At 39.8% G+C, this 13,843-nt stretch overlaps 1 protein-coding gene across 1 annotated transcript; it reads left to right on the forward strand.

Annotated features, from left to right (window-relative positions):
* Positions 1-1,181: 1,181 nt before the first annotated feature.
* On the forward strand, positions 1,182-11,436 carry LOC103182617. Its single transcript, XM_007899691.2, has 5 exons — positions 1,182-1,399; positions 4,354-4,719; positions 8,226-8,389; positions 9,345-9,385; positions 10,420-11,436. Exons 1-5 carry the CDS (start codon positions 1,336-1,338, stop codon positions 10,466-10,468), a joined length of 684 nt encoding a protein of 227 aa, XP_007897882.2. The 5' UTR covers positions 1,182-1,335; the 3' UTR covers positions 10,469-11,436.
* Positions 11,437-13,843: the final 2,407 nt, after the last annotated feature.

Below are 13,843 nucleotides of genomic sequence, written 5' to 3' on the forward strand. Positions count from 1 at the left end.
AAAAAAAGTGGCTGAAAGCAACAGCATTTCACTTAACCCAATAGTCAATCATTGCAGTGGAATTGAACATGGATGAGATACCTAAACATGGACTAGACAATACAGTTCACAGACAGTTCTCCTGCCTGTGTACTGTAACGCTCAACTTGCGCACCTGCAATTAAAAGGCTTTTCCCGAATTCTAATCTGAATTTTTCAAGATACAATCTATTCTTGCTCCATCAGGTTAAAAGTAAAATTCTCTCCAATTCATTTTGGTATCAGCCAATCTTTGTATCTAAAGAAAAGGGCTACTTTAGTTTATTTCAATTATACATCTACCGTGTCCAGATCTATAACTTTTACAAGAAGCCTGTTTTAAGTAAACATCTCTTGTCTAAAAATCTAATGAATCTATCGGTTTATTACTGAAGGCATACAGAGATGTGGGAGCACAGGGTTAGTTTTCCTGCTCTGTGCTGGATTAGGGTCAGGATTCCCACTCCAATCCAATTATCGCAACTTAAAATTATTTGTGTATGAACGCGTCAAGTGAAGATAGGATAGCTTCGACTTTGATGCTCTTCTGAGCTCAAGCATGAAGAATGTAAAAAAGTAATAATAATCCTTTCATTTGTGATAGAGTCTTTCACATCAGAAGAATGTCTCAAAGTCCTTCACATGATACACTTTATTTTGTATGCTAGCATGGCAGCCAAGTTACACAGTAATGTCCCACAGCCATGAAATGAATGACCAATTTTATTTGGGGGATTATTGGCCAGGACGGGAGAAACACATTTCACTAATAATATTAGCCTGTTCTTAAAAAAATCGTAACTTCTGAAGGACCATTTAAATACATGGATACTAGTAATAAATTCACTGCATCTCAATGTGTACTTCAGAAAATAAACCACGGAAAATAAAGCCTCAATTGTTAGACGCGTTGTGAGGGTGTTGTTGTTTATTGCACAATGGAGAAAATTCACAGGGGTTTAACCTTCTGGGAACTCAGAGTCTGGTTGCAGTAAGTAAGTGTTGTAATGGGTACCCTCTGAACGGGAGGACCATGTCATATCAGAGGCCGCCCCCAGTTACATTTACCACAGAGAAAGTGCAATGTCTGCATTCTTGACAGTGGAGGGGAGCTCCTCTCTCAGTACCAATGAGAACAGCATTGGCTGAGGCTTACTGAGGGGGCTGCTGGTATATGCAGGCGTGATTCTCTTTCAATTGCATAGTAGACGTAGTTTGTCAAACAGTGCAGAGGGAAGCTGGATTTATTCAGTGTTCATTCATCTTGACATATCAATGGCAGTCTTTTCCTCAGAGATCTGAAAGACCTAATTAATCATGATACTGTTCATCTATCAAGCACTCTCAATCTTTACAGTTTCTCTGTGCAGCAATGTTCAGGGTAAGTGCATTTTTTAAAAAAAAGCCATTTTCTGGAGGGTGTTTAAACTTAGCAATAAGTCCTGGTTGAGATTACTAAATACACAGTGATTTCTGTTCTACTGAGGCTACGTGAAGAGAAGAAAGGGGGGAAATGTCTTGTTTGGAAGGTGGGAATGCATGAATATTCTGCAGTTTTTAACTTCGCTCCCATTAATGTATATAGAACTTTCCTAGGAGATCGACAGGGTAATGCAACCAGTGATCTTGATAGGTCGAATAGCCTTTATCAGCGACTTGGGATATCCTCCCAACGTGAAAGGCCCTTTACAAATGTAATGTGTTGTCATTTTCTCAATCAGTGCTTTCTGATGTTTCTGATGTAATCCCCCAAATAAAATTGGTCATTCATTTCATGGCTGATAACTGCTTGAGTTCCCTCGGTAATGTTTTTTAAAGGGCAGAACTACAGCCAGTTGTTTACTCTGTGTGTCTGTGATTGCAGTGAAATACACGATAAACAGTCTAAATCAATACAAATCTTTTGATACCTAATGTTGTTTTTTTACCAAGTTGTTCAAAAATGATCTTGGTGATATATATTTAAACAGATTTCAGTCTGATGTGGTACAAAAACTGAGCAGATAATTTTTTTCAATACTTCTGAAGAAGTTTAGATATCGGGATACTTATAAAACACAGACAGTAACATTTAGTCAATAATGAGGAGTCCGAAAAGAACTCTTTAGATGAAATTACCTAGATTAGGAACATAGGAGGCTATTCAACCTATCAAGACTGTTCTGCAAAGTAACAGATTAAAGTCTTTATTATATTAGCCTTGGCAAAGGAGAGAATTAGGATTTTTATTCTACTTTTGATAGTGTGATATCCCTAAAACTTAAATAAATCTTACCTTGAACAAAACAAACGGTTAAAATGAGAATGATAATTGCAATTTAAATAGCTTCTTATAATGTCAACATGTCCCAAAGCGCATCACACGCACAGACTTAATTTTGAAGTGCAGTGACTTATGTTAAGTAGGTATACAAACACATCTGACTGCAGAGGAGCTGAGACTTGTGTTAATTCTACATTCTGTATAAAATTTTGACTATGATGTTGTGTCCCGACAAACACCCAGATAGAGAATGGTACAGAGAATTTTGGAGTTATCAGATTGACAAACGAAAACCTAATAGTGGTTCGGAGTCCGCACTGCCCCGCACTGTCAAGGATACTATATAAATGAAAATTGTTGTTGTTGACCTGCCTGTTTTCTGGCCTCAGTTGCACACAATTTAACTTTCAAGAGCATTTTAAAGTAAATGAATTCAATTTGCATCATAGCAAAATTAATTTTAGATTTCTTCAATTATCGTTCCTGACAAGAAAACACTAGCCAAATAAATGTAATCATGCACAGGCCAAGTGTAACAAATTTACGTGAGTTTAATGGACCCGGGACAGAGGGAGTAAGCAGAGGAACAGAAGATTTTTTATACAGTATTTAGACCTCCCTAACTTTAGGGAGTTTGTCTGCTTTCCAGCCAGTGCAACAGAAACTCCACGTTCAGGTGTGTTTGGATTGAACATGTTGTCGTGCAAATCTTAAGTTATTTAACAATATAGGATAGTGCATAAAAACAGCATTTGCAGTTAAAAATGACACTGAATTAGCTGCTCTTATAGGGGGCAAACATTCCACCTAGGTCTGGATTTATGCTATTTATGTAGAATTCCAGAGAGCACAGAATTTTGCTTTTTTTTCAATAAATAGTCTTAATTTGAAGCTGATTTTTCCAAAGTAATTTTAAGAAATCAAAACACAGCTTGAAAGTTAAGACCGAATTCAACAATTTGCCAAATTGCTGCACCCTCTGAAGTGTTAAGAAAATAGAGTAAATCTAGGCCCTGGTAGAATCTTGCTAAGTTCATCTACAAATACACAGTCACTATACTTTAAAGTAAAAATCTTGTAAAGCGTTTTGAGACTTTTCGATGATGTGGTAAGGAGCTATATCAAATGCTAAGGTTATTATTGTGGCAATTTGTCCTCCTCAGTGTGGTAATTTGTGATATATAATAATATAATAATCCTTGCATTTGATATAGCACCTTATCACGTCTTCTAGACGTCTCAAACCACTTCACAAAATATACTGTAAAGTGAATTGACTGTATATTTTGTGATGCTCCAAATCACCTCAATTCCCGAGGGCTAGGAAGGGGAAAACAATAGCTAGAGTTCCTAATATTACCGCAATGTGCCATCTCCTGCTGTAACTCATTCTTTCCCAGGACCTTAAAACTGAAACTCCTTGCCTCCTAATCTCCTCCACTCTTTCCTTCCTCCTACATTCTACTGGTTTTCAGAAGAAGACTTGACCTCACCTAACCACTACTTCTTGACTGCATTATGTTGTCCTTTCTACTACTCCCTTCTACTTTACTGTCATCCTGCTCTGTGGTCACAAGATCACAAAATTGATTTGGATGAAGAAGGCCCTTTGGTCCATCTAATCTCATCAGAACACCCACCAAACTGTCTCCCCATCACAGCATTAAGCTGCTTTTTAAATATCAAACGTTACCTGAAACACCCTATCTGGTAAGCTATTCCATCTGAGCAAATCTGAGCAAAAACAATCCTACTGGTGTCTGTCCTGGAATTACCCTTTGCAACTTATGTCCACTTGTTCTACTGACTTGGTCCACTTTTTACTGTAGTTTTTAGTTGAAAGAAACACAATGTTGTTTTGACTGTGGAGATTAATTAATAAGTAATCCTTATTCTGCCAAAATGTCAAAAACTCCATGGATATTGCCATAGAGGTCTTGTAACATCTCATCTGAAAGATAGCACATCTTACAATACTACTACTTCCTTAGTACTACTGGAGTATCAGCCTAGATTTTGAGCAAACAAGCCATTTCATTCCTCAGTCAACTGACTAGTTCTTCTCTTTACAGACAAGTCTCCATACATCGCAAGACAAGTCAAACAGCACCCTGCAAGCATTGAGAAAAAATGCGGGCAGTCGGCTGTCATCCACTGCATCCTTTCCAACGGGAGCTTCAGTGAAGACTTGCATCTGGTGTGGTACCGATATATTGCTAAACACCAGAGGGAAAAGATTGGAGAAATAAATCTAAAGACACAGAACATGACAGCTGCAAACAATGTCCAGTTACTGTGGAACCCTGACAAACTCTCCGCGGAATTGAGGATTTCACACCTAAAAACAAGCAACTCTGGATCGTATGGGTGTGAACTTGTCAGCTTCAATAACAAAATGAATATAAAAAAAGATCAGCCCACAAACCTCACAGTTACTGGTACGGCTTTAACTCTATCTGGTATTTAAATCAATATTGTCCAGCGTACACGCTATTTAAATATAATAATCTTTATGTTGGGTTTAGTGTGTTTCACTCAAGGACATCCCAAAGCTCTTCACAGGATATCCTGCAAAGTGCAGTAAACCTCTCTCCTCTTTTTCAACAGTGACTCTTAGCAGACTTGCTCTTTGTGCCCTGGACCTACGTTCACAGTGTGTGATGTGGTCCCTGAGCTGGGTTTCAGTGTTGTTTCCTCTTATTTTTCTGTTCTCCTGCAAAAAGATTAGGCGTTGCTAATGAGAGGCAAAGCTAGCGCAGCTTCCATAGAGCAAGTCAAATAATAGAACTACTTTGGCCCTACATTGTCTTCCTCCATCCTTTGGGAAAATGCCTTCTCTACTTGGCTAATATCTAAAGGTGGAATGATTTAAATATTTCCATGTTTAAACTGTCTCCGAGTGATTTTCACTCAATAAGTTACCCAGAATGTATCAATACTTGTGAGAATTGTTTCTTCTCTCTGTGACATGTGACATATGTTCCCCGTTCAAATTGAGAAGATTTTGCAGTTCATTTATTTGTGGTACTGATCTGATATGTTTTTTACCCCCAAAAAACCTTCTGTTATACGTAATGGTGTTTTTTTTTATATACATTACAAATTCTGGAGTGATAAGAACGCGTTATAGAACTGCGGTATTGGCAACGGAGTAAACACTATCACCTTGTTTCAATTCTCCCTCATGTTGGCTTCTTTGGGAGAGGGTTTTGACTACTCAGTGAACATTCATGGTGGAACGGAATCAAAAGCAAGCTATTCTAGGGGCATGGAAAAGAATGAATGATACACATTTTCAGTCTATTAATAAAGTGTTTCTCTCCTTGTGATGCAAAAACATGCTTCACCATAAAATCATATTTAAGGTACATAAAAGCAATTTTCTTTCCCTTTGAAGCCACCACCCTTTCCTGTTGCAATAAGTAGCTTTAGCATATGAATGTAAAAGTGGGGTTAAATACAGTCACTGTTTCATAGAAATAGGCCCAAAAGTGGTGATTTTTCTATAGGAGCTATTTATTCCCACCTCTCCAGAAAGCTTGAAATCCAGTCACTGTTATTGTGTATCGACTTTAGCAATGTTTGATTATAATGGGATTATTTTGTTAGAGGCCTATCATTAATACATAATGGGGGAATAATCCCTCAAAAAAAAATTGGGTCACTCTATTCATGACTGTTTGTGGGACACTGCTGAGCATAATTGGCTGCCGTGTTTGGCCACAAAACACACAGTCAATCCACTTTACAATATATTCTGTGAAGCGCTTTGTGATGGGGAAAAAATTGTTGTTATTGTCTCAACTATGTAACAAGGTGCTATATCAAATGTAAGGACTATTATTATTATTATAACAACCAACTGGAATTTCAGCCCTCAATCTTGTACATATTTAATAGTCTGCATTTTGTGAGCACTCCTAAGAAATATCCGTGTCAGAACTAAAAAAAATTCTTTGTACTAGAACTATGGGACAAGGTTTTGTTAAAGTTATCTATTGTGTTGCTCTGTTTTTGTAAGTTTTTCTTCAAGGTAAGAATATTACACATTTCCTTCGCCTCCAGCACAGGAGGTAAAAAAAATTACAATAGATTGACTCAATGACTAAAATAGCAATAGCAAATAGTTATTAATAATTCCACGCAAACCTGAACTTTGAGTTATGCTGAGTAATGTATTAAAGTGGTATGTATATGTGGAACTTCCAGTTTAGTTTAGATACTCTGAAGCAACTAAATGGATTTCAGCAGCGCGTCAGACACGTAAAAGAGCCTCACCCCTTTAGAGGACAGCCCTAAATGAAATGTATGAAATATGAACCCCAAAAGGTTATGGAACTGATATTGTTCAATTCATTAGATTGGATTAAACAAATTTCTCTACTACATAGGCTCTTGTGAAGATGTTCCCGCTGTAGCTTTTGAGGAGTTTTTCTGTCCAGACTTTGCCTAAGACTTATTGCCATAAAACTACTTTGCCAAATTCCCCACACGTGATCAAAAAGATAAGACAGGTTTAAAAAGACTTAGAAAGACTGGCGGTGTGCGCTGAGAAAAGAAACCCACATTATTTTAAACTTAACATTTCTTAGAAGGGAAGTGCTTCCCTTGCTAGTTTCACAAAATGGAAAATCTGTCTTTCTCGGGCTTTACAAATGTACTAATGTCGGGTACTAATTCATTGTTAAGGTTTTCCTTTTCAATATCAAGGAAGACAGACATCTGACAGAAGAAGCTAAGTAATAAAAGTAACTAAAGTGTAGGTTTCTACAAAGTGTTGATCTGTATCTACAATTTGCAACACTGCTCAATCCGCTTCAAAACATGATAAGAATATTTTTCGCTAAGCCAAACAAGAGAATGAAAATAAAATCTTTAGCAATATCCCTTCAAACTGCTGTGCTGTCCTTTAACAAGGTGTAAACAGCTTTTAAAATACACCGTAAATATCACTGCGTCTTAACCCTCCCTCAGCCAGAATGGTGGAACAGCATCAGAAAGGATTTGCTTGAATAGAAAAAGACAATTTGGGCCCAACAAGCTTGTTGCTTTTTGTCACTTCTCAACCCGAGCTAATTGCTTTGTCACCATATCTCACAATCCCTCCCTCTACAGAAATGCAATGAACAGCTTTACCAATAGTCAGTTGATAAAGGCATTGAGCAGTGTGGAACCGAGCCACGTGCGGCAGGATTGTCCCATGTTCATTCTCCAATCTGCAATGGTGATGGTGGAGACATTCTGGTGACAATCAGCCCCAAAACTCAGCCAGTGCTTTCTTCTCTTATTCACTATTTGATGACCCATTGTGCATTCCCTATAGCTTAGTGGTTATAGCACTCACCTCGCAAGCGAGAGGACCTGGGTTTGATTCCTGAGCAGGGTGAAACGTTGGCCAAATTGTTTTACTCCACATGCTTCTGTTTACCTCGTAGTAAGTAGGAACCCAGTTGTTAGTCGATTGGTGGATCACATTTCTGGGGGTAATAATCCCCTTCAAACAGCAACAAAAAAAATTGGTCACTCAATCCATGACTGTTTGTGGGGACGCTGCTGTGTGCAATTGGCTGCCATGTTTCGTCCATAAAGTATGGTCAATTCACTTCACAGTATATTCTTTGCAGTGCTTTGAGACGTCTCAAAGATATGATAAGGCGCTCTATCAAACGCATGGATTATTATGATTATTATTATTATTGTTGATGTAAGGTGTTCCTGAGTAGAGTTGGGTTCGGCAGGATTGGACTCAGCTCTGATTGGAAGTGGAGAAGATTTCTGGCTTATCGTTAATTTGACCAGTCTTGGTGGTTTGCACTATAAAGGGTAATTGAATGTCAGTTAAAGTGCCAACACAGCCCACAATGCTCAGATTGCCTTAATAACAAGACAAAACCATGAGAAATTTCCTGTTGTGCGCTTGGTGAAATAGTGATGCCTTTTGCAGAAGAACCAGCTCATCCTGGAAGAGAGAATCGAACAAACAGCAATGCAGAGAAACCCACTGGAAATATGATGAGAATTGAGATAATCTTGGCGGCAGTGATTTCAGCCCTGCTCATCGTTGCACTGCTGACTTATATTACAGTCATGTACTGGCCCAAAAAAAGGGTGAGTTGAAGATTTTTTTTGTTGATTAACCAACTGCGATTAAAGTATAAACCAACAAACGATCAAAGTATATGCTTTGTGTGGTGCTCTACAGTTTTCCACGCTTAAAGATTTAGAATGGCTCTGTATAACTCTCCAGATATCTCCCCTTTCCTCTCTCTATGGAAAGGCAGACCAGTTACTGGGGCAGGGAGCTATCCCACTCTGCTCCTATTAACTCTGCAAGCCAAAAACCTAACAGGTAGAGTGGTCCTAGCTGAACAAGCAGCGAGAAAGCTTGCTAAACAGCAATATCAACGACAAGCTATGTGGTTTTAGCTGGTTAGTCTCCAGCAGTTACCCCAATGCACACTCTGGGGATCCCCAAACCTTGGCTCTTGCCAACCTGCGCCTAATATTTCCAGAATTAGGAAAGCAGGATGCATCCCTCCAGGGAGAGGGTCCACATTCCATTCAAACAATCTATCTCTGGGATTTCCACGTGTAGGTGGGATGCGTGGAATTCTCAGTTTGGTTTGAATACTCTTAAGCACAGTGATGAATCATAGAATCATAGAATCGTACAGCACAAAAAGAGGCCATTCGGTCCATTGAGTCTGTGCCGGCTCTTTGAAAAGAGCAATGCAACGTAATGAGTTTCCACATGTGTCAGACTCCCGGCTGAACATAAAACAAATCTACACCAGTGAAGTCGCCTGCACAGCACTGAGATGAGTGATTAATTATTCAGAATTTTGTCTGAGTGCAGATGCGGACTCTGTTCTTCTCTGAAATGCTGCCATGGAATCTTTAATGTGAATACATGTGCAACGTTTCAGTGTGTGACTGTTGACTCACTGTTTTGTGAGTGTGATTGTTCAGACTGTGCAAGGGTTTAGATGATAATAGTTTTGTTCGTCAACTTGTTTCACACTGAATGTGTATGCTTGACTAATTCTCCTCATTCTTCTTAAAGATCCCAATACTAGGCTATCGATACAAGATGCCAGATGTCAGGTAATTACATTCAAAATCATACATTCAAAGACCAGCTTCTACGTAGCTTCCTGCCATGTTTTCAGTTGAGGTGGAGCAAGCTGAACAGGTCGAGGCACCACTCCTGATCTCCTCTGCCATATTCCTGTATTCCCTTCTCCCTCATGTATACATCAAGTTTCTTTTAAAATATTTTCTGTTTTTATCAGATGATGCTTTTTGCTTCAGCCGCAGCTTCCAACAGTGGGTTCCAAATTCTCACTGCAGAAGTTCTTGCTAAATGTTGACAAGAATGGAGTTGGAGCTGGCTAGTTAAAAGGACATCAAACAACAGAATCTCCCTAACGTTTGCTCTGTCTGTTTGGGATATTAATCGTGTATGTGCATTACATAGTATATAGTATGCAATGCAGTATATTAAATCCCCAAATTGAAAATGTGGTTATATCTATCTCCTGCCCTTCCATTGCTAGAGCAGCAATACCATCTAGCAAAGGCCCTTACGCTTTCAGAACAAGTTAAAGGATGAGGCGACAAAACAAATCTTGTTTTATGCAATTTCCTTTCAATGACAGAGTTAAACATTTTGCTTCTGCTTTCCTGCACAAACAATCGGGTGGGTGTTTCAATAAACACTGACTGCGTAAAGCAGGGTGGGTGGAATGAATGTGAAATACTGAATCTCGTGGTGAGCTGTGGCTAGCACATTCCAGAACACTTTCCAACTCAGGAAACCTGAGGCCGAACGTTGCTCTGTGAATCTTCACCCAGGCTCCAGAAAATATCAGTCACAGAGGTGTTCCACAGGTATAAGTAAATGACACAATTACTGAGCAATTTCAGCTGTGGACTGCAGTGGGAGTGTTTGTTGGCAGTTTGCAGGAAGACCAACAAGACCATTGTTTTGAGAACGAGGAAAGGCTTTTGTGGTTATTTTCAAAATGAATAGCTCTGCTGTAAGGTATCACAGTGGCAATTCCTACACTTCTGTAAGTACAATTCAACTTCTCCTTGAAAAATAACCATTTCACTGATGTACATATTCTGCGTTTCAGGGTGAGGATCCCATTTCCACAGTGTATTCCTCAGACTACGCTGTACTGAAGGCTCCCGGAAGGATTGACCCAGAGAATCCCACGCTATCATTTGTTTTAGATGACCCGTGCTATGCTACAGTTGTATTCTCACCTGAACAGCAAGCTGCAAGTGTGCAGAAAATCCCTTCTAACAACTAAAAGAATAAATGTCTTCACTAGCACTATGACTGATTCTTAGCCATCACACCAAACAACTCCATGGTATAATTCATGTATAACTCTTCCATGAATTATACCCGTATGGCTCTTCCATTCACAAGTGAGTAACAAGTAGCTTTAAAGAATGAATATCTTGCCTACATGCATACATTTATAGAATAAGCGAAGATTGTAGAATAATCTCATACTGAGATCAAATATTTCATGTAATCTGAGATTCACTAGGGATAGGTTATAGGGGAAGTCATACAAAGTTACCCCAAATTTCTTTGTTACGTGTAATGTGGCCTCTCTGCAGTAGCGGGTGGGACTGTCCATAGCCAGCACTGAATTTGTTGACCTCAAATTTGTCAGCGGTTTGGGTCACGACAATTAGCTTCAGTTGAATTGCAATATCCAATTTGTGGCACCAGAGGGCAAAATACCATTGTCTGCTTAATAATATCATTGCTTGCTAGCAACTTCCAGTGGCAACCTGCAACTCCTTGGGAAAGAATGAAGTAAAATCTGAGACTGTTCTTGGGTTCACCGTAGCTAGGATTCAATGAGGAAAAATAGTGTCTTTCGCAGAACAACAAAGAATGAACCTATAATTGGAATGGTTTGCATTGCCTTATCCTGAACCTGAAATATCACCAAAAAAACCTGACTCTTACATGTGAAGACAACCTTGATAATAAGTTCATCAGCATTTGCAAGCCTATAGATCTTACCATTACTCAATCATTTTTTTTCCCATTACCCGCTGATCTGGAGATGTGCCAAATGTTCTGAGAAATATTTGTAAATAAATAAAGAATAATCTATTTATTTAAATCTCATTGTGATAATGTAACTTTTTTTCCTACGTGATTGGAAACATAAATTGTGAAGCTTCATGTTGTTTTCATGTATCTCGCTCACTCAATATGTATAGATCTTAATCTGTGTAAGACTCATATAAATGATAATTTGTTCCTTCCGTTAAGAAAGCAGGATGAAAGGTTGAGTCATAGTGCGGGACACCGCTGAGGTTGACAGATGTAAGTGATGGGGGGAGGGTTTAACTTCTATTGTAATTTATTTTGGAATTAAAAGAGAGGGAATATTAATTCCTAAACATTTGAAAATTTGTTCCCCATTATAATTGTCTTTGCAAATATTTGCTTCAAACTTAAAGTTAAAATTGAGCAGTATGCAGTGAGAGATGTGTTGTTTCAAAGGGAAATCTGAATGCTGGTTCATTTGTACAACAAGCAATTGAAGACTGGAGCAGGTTATTAAACTGGGTGGTAGAGACCAGGAGGTTGGACTCAGAAATAGCTTCACATTATAATGGGATGATGAGAGGTTGAGTATTCTGAAAGGATAAGATCAGGGTACCTGAAGGATGTCTCTTGTCAAATGCGAACTAACCTCGAAATAAATATGACTTGAAACAGAAACACGATTTAAAATTCACGACAATAACAACAACTTATAGCTCCCCTCACACATCGTAGTATCCCAGAGAGCTTGATTATGGCGGAGCACAGTGACGAGTCCAGGAGAGGTGACTGTAAGCACGGTCGAAGAGGAAGATCTTCAGGCGCGACCTGAAAATGGGGAAGGAGGCCACAAGGCAGAGTTTTGGGACACAGTCACAAACAAAGTCCTCTCTATCTCCAACCAGGGCTCCCTCCGCCTCTTCATCCTCCTGAATCTCTCTGCTGCGTTCGACACAATCGACCATTCCGTCCTCCTCCACTCGCATGGTTCAAGACCTACTTAACCAACCGCCTCCATTTCATCTCGGCAAATGGTTTCTCTTCCCACCCCCACCCAATCACTTGCGGAGTACCCCAGGGCTCCATCCTCTTCTTTTCCATATCTATAGGCTTCCTCTGGGCGATGTTATCCGCAGACACTGGGTAAACTTCCACATGTATGTGGATGACTCACAAATTTACTTTGCCTCCTCCAGTACCAAATCCAGGTCCACCGATATTCTACCAGCTTGTCTAGCAGACATCAGGGCTTGGGAGAGTGCAAACTTCCTGTAGTTGAATTTAATCAAACTCCGTACCCAGATCTCACCAGTTGTGGCCAGGCTCCACTAGCTCCCCATCACCAAACAGATCGACTTCAAGATCCTCACTCTTGTGTTCAAATCCCTTCACTCTCTGGAACCTCCCTACCTCTCTGACCTCTTCACTCCTCAATCCACTGCTTGGTGCCTCCGCTCAACTGACACTGGCCTTCTGCTCGCCCCTCGCACCCTCTGCCCCACCTTCGGAGGTGGCGCTTTCATCCCCTGCACCCCGAGACTCTGGAACACTTTCCCTCTATACCTCCGCCTTGCCCTCTCTCTTCCCTTTTTCCCACCTGAAAACCTTCTTCTTCAACTGTTATGGCCACCTCACTCCACCACCCTCGGTTCAGAGTCAGGCTCCTCACTGTTAAGCGCTCTGAGATGCTACCCTGCGTGGAGGACGCTATATAAGTGCAAATTGTTGTTGTTATAGTGGCTGAAAGCACAGCCACCGCAAAAGAATGAAGGGCATGTGGGATAAGCAGGAGACCGGAGCCAGTCGAGTGGAGGCAGCAGGTAGTGGGTTGGGGAGTAAGCAGGTCCGAGAAATAGGGAGGTGCCACGGCATGAAGAGATTTGAAGACGAGTGTGAAGATTATGCTGTAAGTCCATAGCATCCAGTGGTGTGACATAGATTTCTATCTTGTCTGTTAGTGTATGAATATACATTCTATGGTTTACTTACACAATTCCTCTGAATATTTGTTTACATGAAGCCTTGTTTCAGTAAGAATCAGCAGATAGAAAGCAAATGGATGCCTCTACTCTGCTAATAGAATAGTCTGTGCAATCATTTTCACAGACAAATGTTTAACCTCCAAGTGCAAAAAGCTCTTACTGGGAAAGTTCACATTTTAACCACAGAAAATGCAGCTGCTGAAAGCAAAGGTTTGTTTCTGAGGCTGGCGTCTTGATGTCTGCAATGCTGAGTTTGTATAAAAATTAAATAATGTTTGTATTTCACATGTCAAAGTGATTCAGTGAGTTGAAGCATATTGGCCGTTGTTATGCAAGCAAAGTCAGCAGCTTAATTTGTGTGAGCAACATCCCATAAACAGGCGTTAGATGAGATGAGTGACCTTTTTGGGAGGTGAATTTAGATCAGAAAATTGACTGGTACCTAGAAGAACTTCCAAATTGTGCCATGAACACTATTGCCCACCTTTAATGTCT

The sequence above is a fragment of the Callorhinchus milii genome, unplaced genomic scaffold (assembly GCF_018977255.1).
Source record: "Callorhinchus milii isolate IMCB2004 unplaced genomic scaffold, IMCB_Cmil_1.0 Scaffold11, whole genome shotgun sequence".
In the NCBI taxonomy this organism is placed as follows: domain Eukaryota; kingdom Metazoa; phylum Chordata; class Chondrichthyes; order Chimaeriformes; family Callorhinchidae; genus Callorhinchus; species Callorhinchus milii.

Bases quoted from the DNA above. Each gene is read 5' to 3' on its own strand.
- LOC103182617 (XM_007899691.2), top strand. From the start codon at position 1,336: ATGATACTGTTCATCTATCAAGCACTCTCAATCTTTACAGTTTCTCTG. The intron at 1,400-4,353 runs GTAAGTGCATTT...TTCTCTTTACAG, and splicing joins TCTGTGCAGCAATGTTCAGG to ACAAGTCTCCATACATCGCA. The intron at 9,386-10,419 runs GTAATTACATTC...TCTGCGTTTCAG, and splicing joins TACAAGATGCCAGATGTCAG to GGTGAGGATCCCATTTCCAC.